The sequence below is a fragment of the Pipistrellus kuhlii genome, unplaced genomic scaffold (genome assembly GCF_014108245.1).
Source record: "Pipistrellus kuhlii isolate mPipKuh1 unplaced genomic scaffold, mPipKuh1.p scaffold_m20_p_22, whole genome shotgun sequence".
NCBI classification, from domain to species: domain Eukaryota; kingdom Metazoa; phylum Chordata; class Mammalia; order Chiroptera; family Vespertilionidae; genus Pipistrellus; species Pipistrellus kuhlii.
Window position 1 is genome coordinate 5,186,557 of NW_023425521.1, and position 19,040 is coordinate 5,205,596.

Genomic DNA, 19,040 nt, shown 5'->3' on the forward strand with positions numbered 1-19,040 from the left:
TTAGCTTCTGATCCCCACTTGTCCACGGAGATGGGGGGCTGGGTGAAATTGAGGGTTGGCAAGAACCAGTCAGGCTCCTGGTAGGTGACGTAAGGATTCTGAGGGTTCCCTGCAGAAATTCCCAAGCCCTCAAATTAGTTCCCTTAAAACCATCCCACTTACCCCACCCGCTAACCACAACACCAGCCACCACGCACAGTCTGGGGCTCTGCCACTCTGTTTTATTAGAACGGCTCTCGTCTCAGAGCACAGCTTCGGCGTGGAAGCCGGCTCAGGCTGGAGGAGTGACCAGCAGACCTCAGGGGACTGCCAACACAGGAGGAGCAACTACAGACCGTGGCACAGCACAGGACAGGACAATCAATTGCTTTTTTCTCCTTTTATATATAAATTGATCATTTAAAAATTAGAATAATATATAGAGTTTCTCTAGAGAGAGACTTTGCAACAAAAAAAAATATATTTAAAGAATGTGACCTCCTGGGCAAATAAAGCAGCATCTCTGAGCGGAGGAAAGAAGGCTCCTCATGCATTGGAGAGGGGGCTAAGCCTTTTGACAGGCATCAAGGCTATTGCATATCTTGGAAGAGGGAGGAAGAGTATGGAGCTGGCTAGTCAGTGCATCTGCATTATTTTCTCTACGTTGCAAGTTTGTATGGCTTTGGCTAACGCATTTGAAGCAGCAGAGGTACTAAAGTGCTAAACTGAAGCCTCTCAGTCTCTATAAAAAACAAAACAAAAAAGGAGGAGGAGGAGGGTAGGACCCAATGATGAAGCCCTCCCTAACCCCCAACTGAGTGGACACAGACAGGGATGTTCTGCAGGGCAGGGGGAAGGCTGGGGGATATGTTTAGCAGCCTCCTCCCCCCAGACCTCATGCATCCCTGCAATCCCACACATCTCTCCCTGCAGAGATTGGATGTTTGGAGAGAGACAGTTAATCTCCCCTGCACTCCGTTAATCCCTGGCAGCAGCTGGGACAGGGATGGCAGGAAGGACCTGTCTCAACCCCACGAGGCTTTCTTTTTGAAGCAGGCAAACAGCCAGGAGCCTGGGGAAACGGAAATGGGCAGGGCATTGGTTTAGGCAGTGAGGCTCGGCTACTCCCTTTGGTCCCATCTGTAGCTCTGCCCACCAAACTTGGCAGGAGGGGCATCCTCTGGAGGAGCAGAACCAGCTAAAAGGAGTCAAATGTCCCTGACAGGGTTGGGTAGAGGCAGGTACTGGGGAATTCAGGGAAATGGACTTGGTCCCTGAAGCCCTTCTGATTCATTCAGATCTGGACTCCTCCAGGATCTGGGGTAGGTTTTGGTCCCGGGGGCCAGGGCCAGGGGCTGAGACTGGGTGTGAGGCTGGGGCTGGTGCTGGTGTTGGAGCTGGGGCTGGGGCTTGAACTTGAGTGGAAGCTGGTGTAGGGACCGGGGCCTGGGCAGAGCCGGAAGTAGGTAGGGGAGGTTTGCCACCAGGGTGGTAATCGTGGGTGGCCTTGGGCTCGTTGGTGTGGTAGGAACCCTTGTAGCGGTGGTTCTGCAGATAGAAGAGCACCAACATTCCCACCAGCCCCAGCAGCAGGAAGGCCACCAAAACTGAAAGAGGAAAAAGAAACAATTAGAGCAGATCCTTGGGGTTTCTCCTACAGACAGACAACAGTGTTCACTCTACAACCACCAGGCGATTCCTTAGTGTCTGGTAAGTCTGAATTCCTGCGTATCCCCCGCCATCTTCTAATATTCTCTTTTCACATCCCTGGCGGTTAACCCTTCTTCTTTTTTAAAAAATATTTTTTAATTATCTCAGAGAAGAAGGGAGAGGGAAAGAGAGAGAGAAATGTCAATGATGAGAAAGAACCATTGATGGGCTGCCTCCTGCACACACCCCCACCGGGGTTCTGGCCCACAACCTGGGCATGTGCCCTTGACTGGAATCGAACCTGGGACCCTTCAGTTCACAGGCTAACGCTCTATCCACTGAGCCAAACCAGCCAGGGCAGTTAACCCTTCTTATCTCTCTAGATGTTACTATACCCCCATTTCCTCATTCCTTAGCCATAGCCCAGTCTTAATATTTCAATTAAAGTTTATAACAAAAACAAAAAACAAAAGTCTATAGCATTCTCAAACATTTGAAAATCTCCAGTCCAATCGCATACTGCTTCAGCATAGTCTATCTCAGCCGCCTTTGCACTGCCATGCTCTACAGGGCAGGGAGGGAATGCCAACAACCGGAGGGTAGAATCAGGAGATTAGGGCAGTGATCACACTACTTACAGCCTAAAAGTATGGCAACCCATCCGTCGTCATGGTAGTAAAGGAAGTCTGAAGAGGAGAAAGCACCAGTTAGGAGAAGCCTCCGATATGGTAAGAATAATTTTCCTTCTCTGTTGTCCCTCCCTCTTATGTGTCCTGGGGACATACCTGGGGGCAGGTACCAAGGATCCAGCTCAGGTGGCACCTCTGAGAAAAGACGTGGCATGGCTCCACAGTTAGATTCAGACAGTTCTCCCTGAACTCGAAGGGCCTCAGCCAGCTCAGCAGTCATGGGTCGAGGGGTTCGGAAATGGGTTTTGAGGGGAGCCACATTGTTGAATCGAACACCAGACAAACAGCCCGAGAAACCTGGTGTGTTGTAGCGCTGGATCTCTGGGTCAATTACTCCTGTTTCTGGGGGAGAGACAGGCCAACCACCAATTACCCTGCCCTCCCTCACCATCCATATGTTTCCTACTCATCAGCACCTGCACTGTGATTCCCAATTCCTTCCCTCTCATCTAGGTTCCAGGGGCTTCACCCACAATTTCTTACCCAAAATGCATTGCCACCCTCAGCTTACCCATAACACGCCCTAGATACAGGGCCTTGGGTGAGTCCAGTTGGCTGTCCACCAACAGTGAGAACTTCTGTTCTGTCAGAGGGAAGTAGTCCACCTGAGTCAGGGAGGAGAAAGGAGATGCAGGAGGGAGAACCAGAGGCAGACACGGCCTTGATCATCCAGGAACTCTGAACTCTGTCCCAGCAGGTGTTAAGACCTAGCTTTGTCCTAGGTGCGCCACCCCTGGACCCAGATGTAGAGTTTGGTATTAAAAACCCAACAACCTGGTTTTGAGCCCTGTTTGTGAGCTGTCTAGTAGTCTAACTTTGGGGCAGCACTTTACTTTCTGAGTCCATTTAATAATTTGTAAAACAGAAATAGTAAGTCCACATGTGTACCTGAGCTGCCTCACAGACCTGTTGTGCGAGCCATATGAGGTAATTGATACATATGAAAATTCTCTGTAAATTGGCATGTGCTCTACAAATACTAAATATTTGACATTTTCCTGGGTGCCACAACCGTGATCATGAGGTTATGATCTGAGCTGGTCCACTTTTCTCTACACACACCTGGATGAAAAGCTGGCGGTAGACCCGGGTGATATTGACGCTGTGGGGCTGGCCATCTGTAACTGGGCGGGTGGTTAGTTGGTACACGTAGGGACTGGTGCCCAGCTGATAGCGCAGCTGTAGAGTCCCTGTGGGGTGGAGAGGAGAAAGAGGGAGTCTCCCTTCAGGTCCCACAACCCCCTTTTTTAAGAGCACTTAGGTCCTTTTATGTACTGATGAGTGAATCAGTAGTTGTGAGAAGGAAGGGAGCCCTGGAAGAAGCTGGAGTTGAGGGAGAGCCTGTCAGGAGCTTACCGTCTTCCTTGATGAGCACGGCCATGTAGTCACGCACGAAGGAGCTAACGTAGAGCAGGACGGCGGGGGCAGACTCCGTGCTAAAGCTGAAAGACACCTCCTCGCCAGTAACATTGTAGACAGGACCCCGGTAACCGGGCACAGGCCGGCCAGGCTGTGGGTAGTCAGGCAGACGGTACCCAGGGCCATGGTAGCCAGGCACATAGCCAGGAGTGTCGTAGCCAGGGATGTAGCCTGGCTCGTAGCCTGGCACCGGCCGGCTCAGCATGTGGGAGAACTCCCGGGCTGCAGAGCGCAGGGCCGACTGCAGGTTATAGCGCATCCAGGTGCCGGGCTCAAAGAAACCACCAATATCTGAAGGCACAGGTGGTGAGGTCAGGGCTTCCGTTCCCATATTCAGATACTGTATATGTCACACACACACACACACACACACACACACACACACACCTGGGACTTGCCTTCAGTTTCTACCACCACCACAGTTTCATCTTAGCCAACCCCTGTTGGGGTTGGGGCTGCATTTTACAGGTGGGGAAACTGAGGTTCATAGGTGGGCAGTGACTTGCTTGAAGATACACAGTAAGTGGACAGCCAAGATTAGAACTGAGATCACTACTCCATCCAGTACATTCACCACTACTCACATTTCCAAACCAAGACCAAAGTCTTCTCTTGGTCCCTAAGTCCCTAAGTCTCCCTATTCCACCAGACTTCCCATTAGTAACCTACCAGTCTTAGGGAGGATGCAGTCTGAGTATATGTGCAGAGATCTTGCTGTGGTGAATGACTAGGTTCTCTTTAACCAAGAACCCGGCTGTAGACATGTTTTAGGAGTGCAGCAATTGTCAAATAGGAAATGGCATAGGAGGGCATCATGCAGCCTGAGGTGGATATGCTTGCAAGGGGGGGAACCTGCATTACCTTGGTGATAGAGGAAGATGGGGAAGTTATTTGCTTGTTGCTTTTGAGTTCTTTTACTACCAGCTAGCTGTACCACCCCTTCCTTGCCCCACTTTATGCCTTTGGAGTCACCCAGCATCTTCAGCTGTCTGATGGCCCCAGCTCAGAGCTCAGGAACCCAGAGACACCCTCCTTCCTTTCTTCCCTGCTATCCCTACATCCCATGACACCCTACAGCTCCCTGTCCTCCCATAACCAACAGCACTGACCGTGGTTGCAATACGGCCCATCAAAAGCCGTGAGGTCACAGTCACATGTGTAGTAGCTGTAGCGTTCCACGCATCGGCCTCCATGGAAACAGGGGAACCGGGGATGGGCACAGCGGCCTGTGCAGTTGGGCGAGGTACCCTCAGAGGCATTGGCACGGCCTTCCAGGTTCAGAGTCACTCCATTCAGACGCATAGCCCTCAAGCAGCCCACGAAGGGGCGCCTCTTAAGCTCTGCAGATCCTGGGAAGGGTAGGCAGGTTAAGAAATGGGTGTAGAGCAAGAGACAGGGATAAGTATTGGGGTTGGGAATGGAACCAAGTGAGCTAGAATAACGGCCTAGAGCCAAGGACTGGAGAGGGATGGTGGGCCTTTGGCTCTCTCTGAAGCAGAGGGATTGGGAATTAAGACACCGGTTCCTGGAACCAAGGGGAGTAGCCTTGAGAGGGTAGAAAGGCTAAGAAGACTTCAGACCTGCCTCTGGGTTGCGGCTTACCAACGTAGAGGGGCTGGTCGTACTCCAGCCAGATGTAGGTCTGCAGGGGCATGCGCCGCACCACCCAGGGCCGGTGGTCCACACGGAGCCGGGCCTGCTTCACGTTGATTTCAGCGCGGACCAGGTGCCACTCGTCGTCATTGAACTCAAAATCATCTGAGTGCACCGTCAGGTTCTCATCTCCATTCCCCACGTCAAAGGCGAAGACCACATCTCGGGATGCTGGTGGGGGTGGAGGGAGAGGACTCAGGCCTCCAAGATTCCTCACCCAATGCAACCTCTCTTCTTCACTCTGGAGCTCCTGGGACGTCCCTCTAGTTTGTCCACAACCTGCTTAAAACCTCATACCCCTTTTCTCTTTCAAATTTGCAGATCCCTAGAGCCAGCTTCCCACCCCCCTTCTCAGGTTAGAAGCATAGCTATTAGGTAGGAGATACCTCAGGATCCCAGCTTCCTTATTCACAGGGGCCTACAGCCCAGAGAGGCACACTGGGTGCCTCAGGTCACAAGGCCAGCTCTCAGGGCTGAGCTGGACTAGAACCCAGGGTCATTAAAGCCTTGTCCATCAAAAGCCCTCAAAAGAGACAAGGCATCTGCCCTTGTCTCTTGCCCCAGCCTCCACCTACACCCTCCCCGTGTGCCTGCTCACTGTTGAGTTCCACCCGCACGTAAGGTCGGCACCACTGGAAGTAAGAGCCCCCCATATTCTCTAGGAAGACTCCTGAGGGGGCCGAGGTCCTGAAGTAGAAGGAGACGTCAAGGCTGTGGTTGGCACGGATTGGAGGAAAGCGTAGCGCAGTCCCGGTGTGGAAGGAGATAGTGTTCCAGGAATTTCCTACAAAGCCAGATGGAAGAAGGCCTTGTCAGGGAGGTTGGAGAGTGGGGGAGTGAGGGAGCCTCAGGTGAGTGGGGGAAGGAAAGGCAGAGGGGTAGCTAGAGGTAACCAAGGAGTGTAATGAAAGAGAATAAGGTGTAAAGGAGCAAAACAGATTGGGGGGAGGGTCATCATAGGAGGACCTGGGGTGTCTGACAGTGTGTCCTGGAGGCACTCGGTGAGTCAGGTGGCCTAGATTCTAGAAACTAGATGATACACGAAACGGTCTGCCACTCACGATCGCCATAGCAGCGCAGAGGCCTCAGGAAAAACTGGGCCTCAGAAGTGGAGCGGTTTGTGTCCCCCACCACCACCTGAGTGACAGGCAAATGGTCCACAAAGGTCAGCAGTCCCCTGTCGGTTCTCCTGTGCGGGCGAGATGCAGTGGCTCAGCCCCTGCCATCCACCTGCCCCCTCCCCGCCCCCCACCCTGAGAGCCCCGCCCTGTGCCTCCCTCACCACTGGGGCTGGTCAGCGTCACAGTTGCACTGCAGAGCAGGGTCCACACAGCTCCGGTCCAGACCGCAGGCACAGCGCTGGATCCCAGGCTGCGAGCCTCCCCAGTAGAAGTGCTGCTCCTCGTTCCGGCCAATCCAGAAGCTGTAGGGGTAGCCGCCTGGGAAGGGGTTCAGGCAGTTTCTAGACCACATGTGTCAAACACAAGGCCCGCGGGCCAAATCCGTCCCGCCAGGCCTTGCAATGTGGCCCGCAACGCGCGGTCATCACTGCACTCCGCTGCGTTTCCATCACAATGACAGTTTATGACTGTTCAGTAAACCATTCGGCCCGAGATTTAGGCTGGATTTTAGATTTCTCTGATTGAGTTCGACACCCCTATTCTAGACCCTGTTCCTCCATTAGTCTCTGGGCTCCCCTCTCACCCTTTTAACCAGCCCAGACCCTTGAATCTCCTAGCCCAGGACTCCAACTTAACCATCCGGTTTCTTTCTCCCAGGCCCCCACTGGTCTCTCCTCCAGCACTCCACCTCACCCTCCCACACCCCAGACCCAACCTGCAGTGTTGAGCAGCCTGGAATTGTAGCAGGAGAATTCGATCCACTGTTCACAGTGCTGGGAAGCATTGGCCAGGGCACTGACTTCCTCCCAGGATGCATTCCAGTACTGGACGGCCCCCAGGAACGGCCGGTCCATGCTTGAACCTGTCACCCGAGTCGTCCACAGCCTGTCATGCCGCACAACTGTCCACGCCTTCTTCTCTGGGGGAGGAGACGGGTCAGAGCTTTGGCCAGCGACGGGCATTCTCTACCCATCCCCCTGCCCACCTCCACCACCACTGCTGCAACTCAGAGCCAATAAATGTGGCTAGCAGCTCCATCCCAGCCCAGCTCCTGGCCCTGGACATTGCAGGCTGGACATGAGACAGCTGGCGCACATCAGGAAGCTGGAATTTATCTGCAAGGCTCCATTACAAATTCCTTTCCCCTCTGCCCTCCTTTAGCCCATCAGTTTAATGTCCACCCTTCAATCCTTCCCTGTTTCCCCACACCCCAGCATAGCCTTTCTCAACTGCCCCTTAACCACCTATCGGAGCTGCTTACCTCGAATATCACAGTATACTACAAATGGCTTCAGGGGGCCACTGCCGTCAGGATCAATGGTGAAGTTTCCCGAAGTTTTCCCACTAAGCCGGTAAGCCTCACAAGATTCCTTATACAAAGCTGGTAGGTGGTAGGAAGCAATTCAGAGGGCTAGCAGAGCCCGCCCCACCATCTCTAACAGCCCCATGATCCCAGAAACCTTCTCCTACCCTCTGTCCCCGGCTCTCCCCATGTCCCAGCTGGCTTACGTTCATGGCAGGTCTCCCCCTTGTAGCCTGTCAGTTCACAGTAGCAGATGAAGTCATCCCAAGACTGGTAGCAGCGTCCATCATGCTCACACATGTTAGGGTTGCACCTGAGGAAGGGGTCAGCACCAAGGGAAGAAGCCTTATTGGGAGCTTGAGAGTGGGGTCTGAGCCCTACAAGCGCCACTCCCCGCTCCTGAGAACACACAACTCCATGAGACACACCCCACCTAACTAGCCAGTTACGGGCCTAAATGCAGGGCGTTAGGCAGGCCCGGGCTCAAGCACTGTTTTCCCTTCCCCCAAAGAACAAATAATGCCACCACCACCCAAAAAATAGATGCTTCATTTCCATTCTAAGCACATGTCACTTTAAAAGAAGAAACAGGAGTGAGAGGTGAAGGAGGAACCATCTGCAGGTGGGAGACTGAGAAGCTGGGATCGGGAGGAGAAAGACTGAGAAGGGCCACTCCCTATTGGGAGATCCTGGGAAAGCGCTCTGGAGGGGGTCGCTTCCGGAAGGGAAAGGGACTTTCTGGATACCTATCGGTGATGCCACATGTGTCAAAGAGGACCTCAGCAAAGTATCCGAGCCGCCGGCCCTCCACCAGAGTCAGGTTGACCAGTTGACCATCCACCTTGAACAGCTCCATGCAGCCATGGAATGCCGTCTGGTTAGAGTGGCAGCCCCATCGACTGGCTGGCTTGGGACAACCTGGAGCAACCACCCCTGTGAGGCCCTCCCCAGGGGAGACCCGGAGACCCTCCCCCAGGGAGATGCCAAGGGAGAGCCAGGCATGGAGGAAGGGAGGGGGCCAATAGATAATGGCAGTGACCTTCCGGTCCCCCAGGCCCCAGAGGGGAAAGGGATTTATTCCTACAAAGCTCTCCATGTAGTCCTATCTGGGTGGACTTAGGTGGGGATGGGGCCCTTCCCACCCAGAGTCGGGGGTCTGGCCGTGTTAGCCACCACTTACCCCCGAAGAAGTAGGAAGTCCCTGTGCGGATCAGCAGTGGGTAGGAGACCCTGACCTCTGCCCCCTCCACATCATCAATGCTGATGACTGCATGGTTTTCCTGTGCTGCGAAATTCACCTCGTGCCAAAAGCCATCATTCAGGCGGTACCCTGGACAGGAAAGGAGGATGCTGTGGGTGGGGAAAGCACCAGGCCCTAGGGGCAATCTGTCTTTCCTGTGGACGCTGCACCCCCGCTCTGTGTCCCGGTGATGGACTGCGTTCCTCCTCCCATTGTTACACTCATCACACTGAGTTGTGACATCTCTGAAAGTCTCTCTTCACTATCCATAACGCCAGCAGCTTACACAGTCTGCAAAGCTGTAAATGAATAACAACACCTCCAGAGACACCCTGGAACGGGAGAATACCAGTTCTCTCAGCCTTCTTGCTTCTCCCAGCACCGGAGCCCCTCAGATCTGCCCCCAGCCCCAGCTGCCTCTCACATCCACTCCCACCTTTTCCCATGGCCCTGGGACCTCCTGCTCTGCTCCCCTCAGTCCAAGTCTAAAATCACCCGGCTCTCCTCTGCCCTCCTCCCCTTCCCTCTGGCCCTGTCCACCCTTCAATCCAGGCCCCGCCCCCAACCCCGCCCTCACCGGCAGCGAACTGAAGCTTCTTTCGGCCGCTCTGTGCAATGGACACGTTGACCTGCCCTTCACTGAGCATCAGCTCCACGTGGCCCAGCCCGTCCCCCAGCTTGGAGTACAGCAGCAGTCCCGTGAGGTCCCAGGTGCGGAAGCGAAAGGAGACTGCGAGGCGGCCTCGGCGAGGGAACCCCGGCACTTGCAGGAAGTTGTGAGGACCTCCGAAGTTGACTGGGTGAGGCACGGGGTCCAGGCAGCGGAAGGCCACCTTGCCCTGGGGGCCAAAGCAAGGGTCCATCAGTGGCTGCAAGTTTCCAGCCCACCTCTCTGGGAATCCCATTTTCATACTGGTCTAAGACCTGTCACAGCACTCCCTCAGGGTGGGGGGGGGCGACAGGGTGGGGGAGGCGGGGAGGGACCTTCAATCCTGACATTTCAACGCCCTCCTAGAAACATGTCTAGCTGTAGAGGGGGCCTCGGCCTCCCTCCTGCTAACTTCCAGAGGGGATTTCCCAGGGCTTTCCTGCTGCTTCTTAACTGGGGTAAAGCGGTGGACTTTGGATCTCCTGTAATTTTTATCATGCCCCCACTTGAGCATCTGGCTGGGGAGGGAGAGGTCCTGAGTTTGTATCTGATTGTCAAGATCTCTTCCCGCACCACTTTGCTTTCCAAGTGGCTCTGATGTCCCATTCCTCCCAGCTCCCCAGCCCACTGGCCTCAAAGGTGATCCTCGAACTGCGCTGCACAGCCAGGTCGGCGATGTTGACTCGGTTGAAGATGATATTCTCCATGCAGCCACGGAAATTATGCCGGTAGGCAAGGTTTTTCCGTGCAGCGCCCACCAGGCCTCCGATGAACATCTGTGGGCGGGCGGAGTGGGGACCGAGGGTGAGGTTCCCTGGGACGGTGAGTCCCTGGGTGCGGGAGCAGCAGGCACCTTCCTGGAACTTTTTTTTATAAAAGTTTTGAAACACACATTTCCCCAATGTTGGTATTCAAGCTGGAAGCTCACTGAGCCTCCAGAGGTTTGGGTTCTAGTCCTACCTCCACCACATATTGGCTGCATGCCCTTGGGTAAGTCAGTAACACTTTCTGGGATTCTTTTTATTTTTTTTTATTTTTTTTATTTTATTGATTTTTTTACAGAGAGGAAGGGAAAGGGACAGAGAGTTAGAAACATCAATCAACTGCCTCTTGCACACCCCCAACTGGGGATGTGCCCACAACCAAGGTAACATGCCCCTGACCGGAATCGAACCTGGGACCTTTCAGTCTGCAGGCCGAAGCTCCATCCACTGAGCCAAACCGGTTTCGGCACTTTCTGGGATTCTTTACATGTAGATGGAGGCCAGCGTCTTTACCAATCCCACTGAGGTGGGCAGTCCCAGGGGGCAATGTTCTCATTCTCAAAATCCAGATTTCCAAACCCCATCTCAGTGGTTCTCAGGTGGCACCAGGAAGCAAGGCCTTACTTTGGTGGAGAGAAGTGCTGTCCCCCACCCAGCCAGCGCCCCCCTCAACCAAACGACTCCTTCTGCTCTGCTCACCTCATTGTCCAGGTTCAGTCTCTCGAAGTCACCATTGAGAATGAAGCGCTGCACATAGCCGTCCAGGGTGAAGTTGGTGTGGCGGCCGTACCGGTCCACGCGCACATAATGCCAGTGCTGGTCATTGAGGACCCCGCCAGCGCTCACCGTTGTGTGCCCAGGCCGCGGTTGGATGGGGCTGCTGCCTGAGGATAGGGTGGGGCTAGGTCAGACCTGGGACCGAGCACCCCAGGGAGCCCAGCCCCTCGGTGAAGCAGCAGCCTGGGAGGGTGGGCATACAGAGACGGGACCACCGAGAGCCTGGGCTGGAGCAGCGGTCATTGGCAAGGATGTGACTTAGGGTAAGTCATTTAACCTCTTTGAACTTCTATCAGTAAAACTTGGGGCACAATAGCTGCTTCTACTTCATGATGTGGATGTGATGAAAAACTAATTAAGACACAAAAATAATACCTTTTTAGTGTGTGTGTGTGTGTGTGTGTGTGTGTGTATGTGTGTGATGCTTTTATAATGAGGAGACTGGGATTGGGGAAGCGCCTTGTCCAAGGTCACACCGCTGGTAGACAGCACATCTGAGACTGGATTCCATTTCTGCTAACCGGAGTCCCGAGTTTTGCCAGCACTAAATTCTACACTAAAGAGGCAGGTAGGAGCAGTCCAAACGGAAGAGGGGATCTCAGGAGAGCGCGTGGCTTAGCAACAGCGCCCCCAGCCGCCGAGCCGCCCGTCACTCACCCAGGCTCATGTGCAGCAGCAAGTGCGCCCCCTTTAGCTCCAGGGTCACGTAGTCGCCCTGGGCGCCCTCCGCGTGCAGCAGGAGCCCGTCCTTCTCCTCGGTCTTGAAGCTGAAAGCGAACACGTCCCACAGGCTGCGGCTGGCCCCTCGCGGGAAGCGGTACGAGATGGCGTCGTCGCCGTCGAAATAGAGCACGTCGGACTCTGCGCGAACGACCGGATGTGGGCCGGGGCCGGGCGGGAGCCGGGGAGGCGGGTGGTCCCCGCGCCCTCCCACCGCCGCCGCACAAGATCTTACTGTACGGACAGCCGTAGAGGCCCAGCCGCAGGCCGATCTTGCCCCGCGGGTTCCAGGCCAAGGGCACGATGCGGATGTACCGCGCGGTGAAGTGGTAGTGCAGGTCGTGGCGCACCACGGCCGACTCGTTCACGTTCCCGAAGAAGGTCTGAGGGGGAGAGGAGAGGAGAAGGGAGGGGAGGGGAGGGGAGGGGAGAGGCCTGGTCCTCACCCTCGGCTTGTTCTCCGCAGCCTCCCAGCCCGCAGCTGTCACAGGCAGACCATCCCGTCTTTCCCAAGGCAAACACTCCCTGACCTCCCGCCTCCATGGCTTTGTGCACACACAGCTCATTTTCCTCGTGTGGAGGGTCTTCTCCCACATTCTTATTCCTTCCTCACAGCTCAACTCGGGTGTCACCTCCTCCAAGAAGCTCTCCTAAGGTGGCTAAACCCTGTCATCCGGGGGTGTCTTGCCCACCTGTGAGTTTACAGTCCTGAACCGAGTCTCCGAGTGCAAGTCACTGCCCTTACCTACCCTATGCCCTCACTCCCCCCCCCCTTCCCGCACAAGCCCAGGCTGCAAAACAAGGCGGTTCCCCAGGGAGCCCGCAGGCCTGCCTACCGCATTGTGCCCCTGCTGGTAGAAGGGCGTCCAGCTGTCCACGCGGTCGCCGTAGAGCAGCATGTAGCGTGTGACCCAGTCCCAGGAGTTGAAGGAGCCTTGTGTGGCCACCGCCCGGATGCGGTGCTTCTTCATTAAGTCGATCTGGAGCCAGGGATTCGGGTCCCCAATCCGGGGAGACCAGCCACTGATGCCTAGAGAGGGGACAAGGGCGTTCACCACTGGCTCCCCCTTTTCTCCCGGCCCCCCACCCCCGAGCCCCTCCTGGCTCCCCGGGGCCAGGCTCACCGTGCAGCCGGGCGAAGCGTGGAGCCGTGAAGAACCCATAGTAGGAGGAGGCACCCAGGGAGCGATAGTACAGGGGCCCCACCAGCTCCTCATCACAGCCGTCTGGGTTGGGGGAACAGGCATATTGGACAGGTCAGCCCCTCCCAGGTCTTCCCCAAGGCCCCTCCCCACCACCACCCCTCCCCCTGCACAGGGAGCGACTGGCGCGCCTCCCGCTCAGTCCCCAGCAGCAGACCCAGCCCTAACTTAAGCATCTCCTCCACCCGCTGCAGCGACGGGGGCACACTCAGGGGGGCTGTCTTCTTCGGGGGGGACCCTTAGGCCAGACCCTCCCTAGCCCTGTTCCTGCCATGTATTAACCGGGCTCAGTACTCCCCAAAACACAACCTCAAATGTAGCATCTTTCAGAACCTGAGTCAGCCCAAGACACCGATCCAGCCCAGCCTGAGCATCCGTGCCATCCTCAGCATCCCCCAACCTGCACCAATTCCAGATCCGGGCCTTGGTCCCAACCCAGCCAGGCCTGACATCATCACCAGGTCTGTGTCCAACCTTAGTATCCATCCGGCAGCAACTCCACCGTGGATCCCAGTCCCAAAGTCCAGCTCCCACTCCCAAACCCAGCCCCTAGCAAAACCTTAATCCTAGTCCGGGTCACCAGTAACACTTTTACCCCCAATCCTCAAACCGAGGCACTGGCCCTGGCTTGGGTCGCAGTGCCAAATCCCAGCCGGGCCGACTCTGTCCTCGGTCCCGAGCCCAACCCCAGCCCCGGGCGCGCGCGCCGGCCGCCGAGCTGCATTGCGGAGCGCGGGGGAGAGGCCGGGAAGGGCGAAAGCGAACCGGCGAGCGCGCGCCGGCGGGGAAGGGACCGGCGACCACCCAGCCGCAATGCGGCGCTTGGAACTCCTGGGCCCGTCCCTGCCCGCCTCCGAGACCCGCACTCACAGTAGCCCCAGCCCCGGGCTCCTGAGACCGCGGCGAGCAGGACGCAGAGGAGCCAGAAACCCATCCTGCAGGGCTCCGGGGGCTCCGCGGCCGCCTCCCAGCGCCCAGGTCGGGCTAGGGCTCCCGTTCCAGCTCCGGCTCCGGCTCTCAGCTCCCCTGGGGTTCTCAGCGGTCACTGTCTCTCCTCCGCACCCACCCCTCTTTCCCTACCCCTCCCCAACCCTTCTCCCCTCGCCCCCCCTCTCTCAGCCGCTCCAGGCTCTCCGCTGCTCTCTCCTCTCCACCCTCTCTCCGCTCACCTCCCCCCTCCCCAGCCTCTCTCCCAACGAGCGCTGCTTTTCCCGACTCCGCGCAAGCGCGCGCCTCAGCCTGGCTTGAAGGGCGGGGTGGGGTGGGGGGTAGAGAGCCTCCAGGCTTCGGGGAAATACCCTCCAGAACCTGAGGCTGGCAGTGGCTGTTGGTCGCAGAGGAGAGGGAAGGAAGGTCCTGAAAAATCCAGGTGGGGTGGGGGGCTGGATATGGGGAGGAGAGTATGTAAAAGATTCTAACATTTTCCGAAGGCAAATTATGTTCCTAGCACCCTTACTAGGCATACTCATTGCCCTGTGAATTCAGCGTTTTTACTTGACTCCATTTTGCAACTAAAAAACCTGAGGCTCAGAGAGGTAAAACAACTAAAAACCACCATCACACAGGTAGCTAGCAAATGAGATATTCCAAAACCCACTCTCTTTCTGCTGACAGGGAGACTGTTTTTTAGGGGGTGGAATGGGTCCGCTAGGTAGAGAGGGCTCACGGACCCTAATACCCACCATCCTCTTGGCTGCTCTCCCCGCCCCCTCTTTCCTGTCCCTCTGATTTAACTTCTCTCCTCTGTGGCTGTACCTCAGAAACCTTCGTGGCCAGAGATGGAGACCGAGCCCACAGAGCAGGTGTGAGTGGGGGCAGGGGGGAGGGAGGATTACAGAGAGGGAGGGGAAGGAGAAGGGATGGGATTCCACACCTGGCGACAGGCCTCCTGGAGCCATTTGAGACCAGGGGCCCTCCAAATAAAGGGGGCTGGTGATGTGAGGCTGGGGCTGAAGGGAAGAGTGAGCTGAACGTAGTTGTCCAAGGTGCAACGGAAGACCTGAGCCCTGATTCTATATATATATATATATATATATATATATATATATATATATATATATATATATATATATTATTGATTTTTTAGAGAGGAAGGGAGAAGGATAGAGAGCCAGAAACATCAATGAGAAACATCCATCAGCTGCCTCTTGCACGCCCCCTACTGGGGATGTGCCCGCAACCAAGATACATGCCTTTGACCGGAATCGAACCTGGGACCCTTGAGTCCTCAGGCCTGACGCTCTATCCACCGAGCCAAACCGGTTTTGGCATGAGCCCCAATTCTTGAGACCCGCTTGTCGTGACTATGTCAGTGCACCCATACCGAGGTAGAGGTGGGTTGGGGGAGGGGAAAAGGGAAAGGAAACAAGAGTCTAGTCTGGCCACGGGGTCTGAGGCAAAGCCTGCGAGTGCGAGTTCTTCCAGGAGAGGGCGCTGCAAGCAGAACTGAAGCTCCAAGGTTTATCAATAATACAAACCCTTGGTCTATGAAGAGCCCAGATGCTTCTTCACATCCATTATCTTCTTCTTTCAAACAACCTTACTACACATTAGGCAGCTGAGATCCAGAAGGAGCAAGTGGCTTGCTCAAGGTCACCAGGAAGCTGGGTGCAGAGGCCAGAGGGGTGCCGGGGAAGCCAAAGCCTGTTTTGTGTGAGTGGGAAGACAAGGACTCCTCAAGTCTCTTTTCTCCTTTTTGATCTTCCCCAGGTCTCCTGGGGCGCGTATTCTGGCGACGATGAGGAGGCCTACTCAGCGGAGCCTCTGCCAGAGCTGTGCTACAAGGCGGATGTCCAGGCCTTCAGTCGAGCCTTCCAATCCAGCATCTCCCTGACGGTGGCCGCCCTGGGCCTGGCAGGCAACGGCCTGGTCCTGGCCACCCACCTGGCAGCCCGGAACGCGGCCCGCTCACCCACCTCCGCCCACCTGCTCCAGCTGGCCCTGGCAGACCTTCTGCTGGCCCTGACCCTGCCCTTCGCCGCAGCGGGGGCCCTGCACGGCTGGAGCCTGGGAAGTGCCACCTGCCGTGCCATCTCGGGCCTCTACTCGGCCTCCTTCCACGCAGGCTTCCTCTTCCTGGCCTGCATTAGCGCCGACCGCTACCTGGCCATCACGCGGGCCCTCCCGGCCCGGCCGAGGCCCTCGGGGCCGGGCCGGGCACATCTGGTCTCCGTCACCGTGTGGCTGCTGTCGCTGCTCCTGGCGCTGCCTGCTCTTCTTTTCAGCCAGGACGGGCAGCGGGAAGGGCAGCGGCGCTGCCGCCTGCTCTTCCCTGAGGGCCTCGCGCAGACGGTGAAGGGGGCGAGCGCGGTGGCGCAGGTGGCGCTGGGCTTCGCGCTGCCGCTGGGCGTCATGGCAGCCTGCTACGCGCTGCTGGGCCGCACGCTGCTGGCCGCCAGGGGGCCGGAGCGCCGGCGCGCGCTGCGCGTGGTGGTGGCCCTGGTGGCGGCCTTCGTGCTGCTGCAGCTGCCCTACAGCCTGGCGCTGCTGCTGGACACGGCCGACCTGCTGGCCGCGCGCGAGCGGAGCTGCCCAGCGAGTAAGCGCAAGGACCTGGCCCTGCTGGTCACCGGGGGCCTGGCCCTCGCGCGCTGCGGCCTCAACCCCGTGCTCTACGCCTTCCTGGGCCTGCGCTTCCGCCGGGACCTGCGGCGGCTGCTCCGGGCTGGCAGCGGGGCTGGGAGCGGCCGCCCAGGGCCTCGCCCCCGCGGCCCCCGCTGCCCCCGGCGGCCCCGCCTTTCTTCCTGCTCCGCTCCCACCGAGACGCACAGCGTTTCCCACCGGGACCACTAGGGCTGCGCATCCAGAGGAGGGGGTGACAAAGGAAATGGATCGGGGAGGTTTCTGGGGCGGGGGGGAGGGGGGATGGAGGTGGGAGGTAGGTGTGGGAACGCCGATAAAGGGGTGGGGACCTACAGGAATTGCTTCCGTACTTGGCCACATTAAATGGATAACATGGGAATGTGATGCAACCCGACGAATGTTACTATTTTTGAGTCGCTGGCTGGAAAGTGATTTGTAGCGGAGCCGAGCCCGGGTCCCTCACCGCCCGCCCGCCTCTCCCGCCCCGGGCCCGGGGCTCTAAGGGGGGAGGGCGCTGGGAGCCCGGTGGGGCCGGGGGCTGCTGAGCTGCTAACGCTCCGGGCCGACACCTCCTCCACCTTCGCCCGCTCCCCGCCGGCGGAGGTGAGGTGGGAAGGCTGCCAGCGAGCAGGGGCGGGGGTTCCTCTGGAGACGCCGCGGAGAAGAGCTTTCGAACAACCCGGGGTGCTCTCCAACAATGGCCGCCCCGGCCAGGACCGGGCTCCCGGCCTCCGAGTGTCCGGGCTGCGGCCGCCGGGGGCCGGGGGCGCCTGGGGGTGGTGCGGGGACAGGGACGGGGCAGAGATTCCCGTTTTGCGTGGGCTTTCAGATTAAGTGACCGTTTTAGAGTTTCTTCTGTAAAAATTCTGTGGTGGAAAGCGGGGGATGGGGGTGGGCAAAAAGTTGAGTCGAAGTTTTTCACCTTGGAAAAAGCAAGGAGGAAATCCCAATTTGCACATTTCCAGAGTCATTATCCTGGGGGAGGAGGAAGGGAGGGGACTGTGGTTCTCCAATGCACCGAGGCAGCCGGGGAGAACTTCCCTGCAGCGAGCCTGGGACCCGGACCGGGAAGAGAACTTAGGGTGGTGATGTCTCTATCCCCAGGGCACCTCGGGGCAGACCACGCTCCTCTCCGGCCAGGGCCAGGCCCGGTGACCTGCAGAGACAGGCGCACAGATGGCTTTGGTCTTTGTTTTACACCATCACGGCGGGCAGGATGGTGTCCAAGAGCGAGCGACTCCTCTCCGCAGTTTAATATCCGGTCAGCCAAGCCGCCCCGACCCCTCCGGCCAGCAGCCTGGGGACCGGGGACCTGGGGCAGGAAGGGCGTGGCTGGCGTGGCGGGGTGGTCTCCGGGTCCCCGCCCCGCTCGGACTCAGCCTTCCTGCCCAGAGCCTCCCTCCGGTGGCTGCTGAGATCCAACCACCGCCTCCAGGGCCATCAACCTCGGGAAGCAAAGCGCGGAAGTGGCGCCGACCCTCCACACGCCCCACACCCCAGCCCCAGGGGGGCCACCTGGAACCCTCCACCGGAGACCGCGGGGATCGCCGCTGAGTCAGCAACGCACGCGCGCGCCCGCAGAGGCCCCGGCCCCCCTTCCCCTTCCCCTTCCCCGCCCCGGCCGGCCCTGCCCCGCCGCTCAGCGCCTCGGTTAACCCTTCCTGCACGGAACCGCAGATGCACCGGGAGGCCTCCTCCCTATCCGAACACAACAGAACTCCCTGGGATCCCAGGCGCTCTCCCCACAGGGGCTCGCTGAGCTTTTGCACTCCGGAGTGGGGTCTATTTCCGGCCTCGCTCTGCACTTCCAAAGGTGACTCAAGTCGAGGAAACGGCCTCCATTCGGGGCGTCCTCCCCCTCACCCCCGCTCGTGGGCCGTGCCTGCGGCGGATCGCAGGGACCCCGAGACCACACAGGGATCAGAGGACAGCGGTCGGACCTTCCTCGGTGCCCTAGGCCCTCGGTTCCCCAGAGCTGCCCCTCCGGAGGGTTTGCACCGTGCAGGCTGGAGAGCCAAGGGTTAACACGAGAGCCTGGAGGCGGGCTCCCGTGACGTCACCAGCACTCGGGCCGACCTCAGAGACGGGGCCGGACTCCCCTCCGCTCTGCCCCCCGCTCCCCCCTTCCCCCCCTCGCCCCTCCCCACTGTCAACAAGCCAGGGGCACGTGACGCAGCCCGCGCCGCTCCGGGAGCCGGATTGGCGGCCGCGCCCGGCGCCAGGCTCCGGGATTGGGCAGCGGCGGCTGTGACGAGCGCCGGACCCTGCCCCGAACGGGAGGGAGGAGGGAGA

At 58.0% G+C, this 19,040-nt stretch overlaps 2 protein-coding genes across 3 annotated transcripts; one reads left to right on the plus strand and one right to left on the minus strand.

Annotated features, from left to right (window-relative positions):
* Window positions 1–201: 201 nt before the first annotated feature.
* Window positions 202–14,248, minus strand: CNTNAP1 (contactin associated protein 1). The gene is made up of 24 exons (XM_036450868.2): window positions 14,037–14,248; window positions 13,089–13,190; window positions 12,801–12,994; window positions 12,200–12,347; window positions 11,902–12,105; window positions 11,167–11,351; window positions 10,336–10,479; window positions 9,632–9,893; window positions 8,995–9,144; window positions 8,561–8,732; window positions 8,021–8,127; window positions 7,773–7,892; window positions 7,227–7,430; window positions 6,673–6,829; window positions 6,452–6,579; window positions 5,989–6,174; window positions 5,340–5,561; window positions 4,847–5,086; window positions 3,675–4,028; window positions 3,381–3,508; window positions 2,830–2,923; window positions 2,415–2,660; window positions 2,268–2,315; window positions 202–1,586 (listed from the first exon to the last, which is right to left on the minus strand). The coding sequence occupies exons 1-24, from the start codon at window positions 14,098–14,100 to the stop codon at window positions 1,270–1,272; spliced, it is 4,176 nt and encodes a 1,391-aa protein (XP_036306761.1). The 5' UTR covers window positions 14,101–14,248; the 3' UTR covers window positions 202–1,269.
* A 663-nt stretch (window positions 14,249–14,911) lies between these two features.
* On the plus strand, window positions 14,912–19,012 carry CCR10 (C-C motif chemokine receptor 10). 2 transcript variants are annotated; one of them, XM_045586248.1, is made up of 3 exons: window positions 14,913–14,968; window positions 15,876–16,840; window positions 16,883–19,012. In XM_045586248.1, the coding sequence occupies exons 1-3, from the start codon at window positions 14,945–14,947 to the stop codon at window positions 16,956–16,958; spliced, it is 1,065 nt and encodes a 354-aa protein (XP_045442204.1). In that variant the 5' UTR covers window positions 14,913–14,944; the 3' UTR covers window positions 16,959–19,012. The 2 variants fall into 2 exon arrangements, with proteins under 2 accessions (XP_036306765.1, XP_045442204.1); XM_036450872.2 differs by having other exon boundaries at window positions 14,912–14,968; window positions 15,876–19,012.
* The last annotated feature ends 28 nt before the right edge of the window (window positions 19,013–19,040 follow it).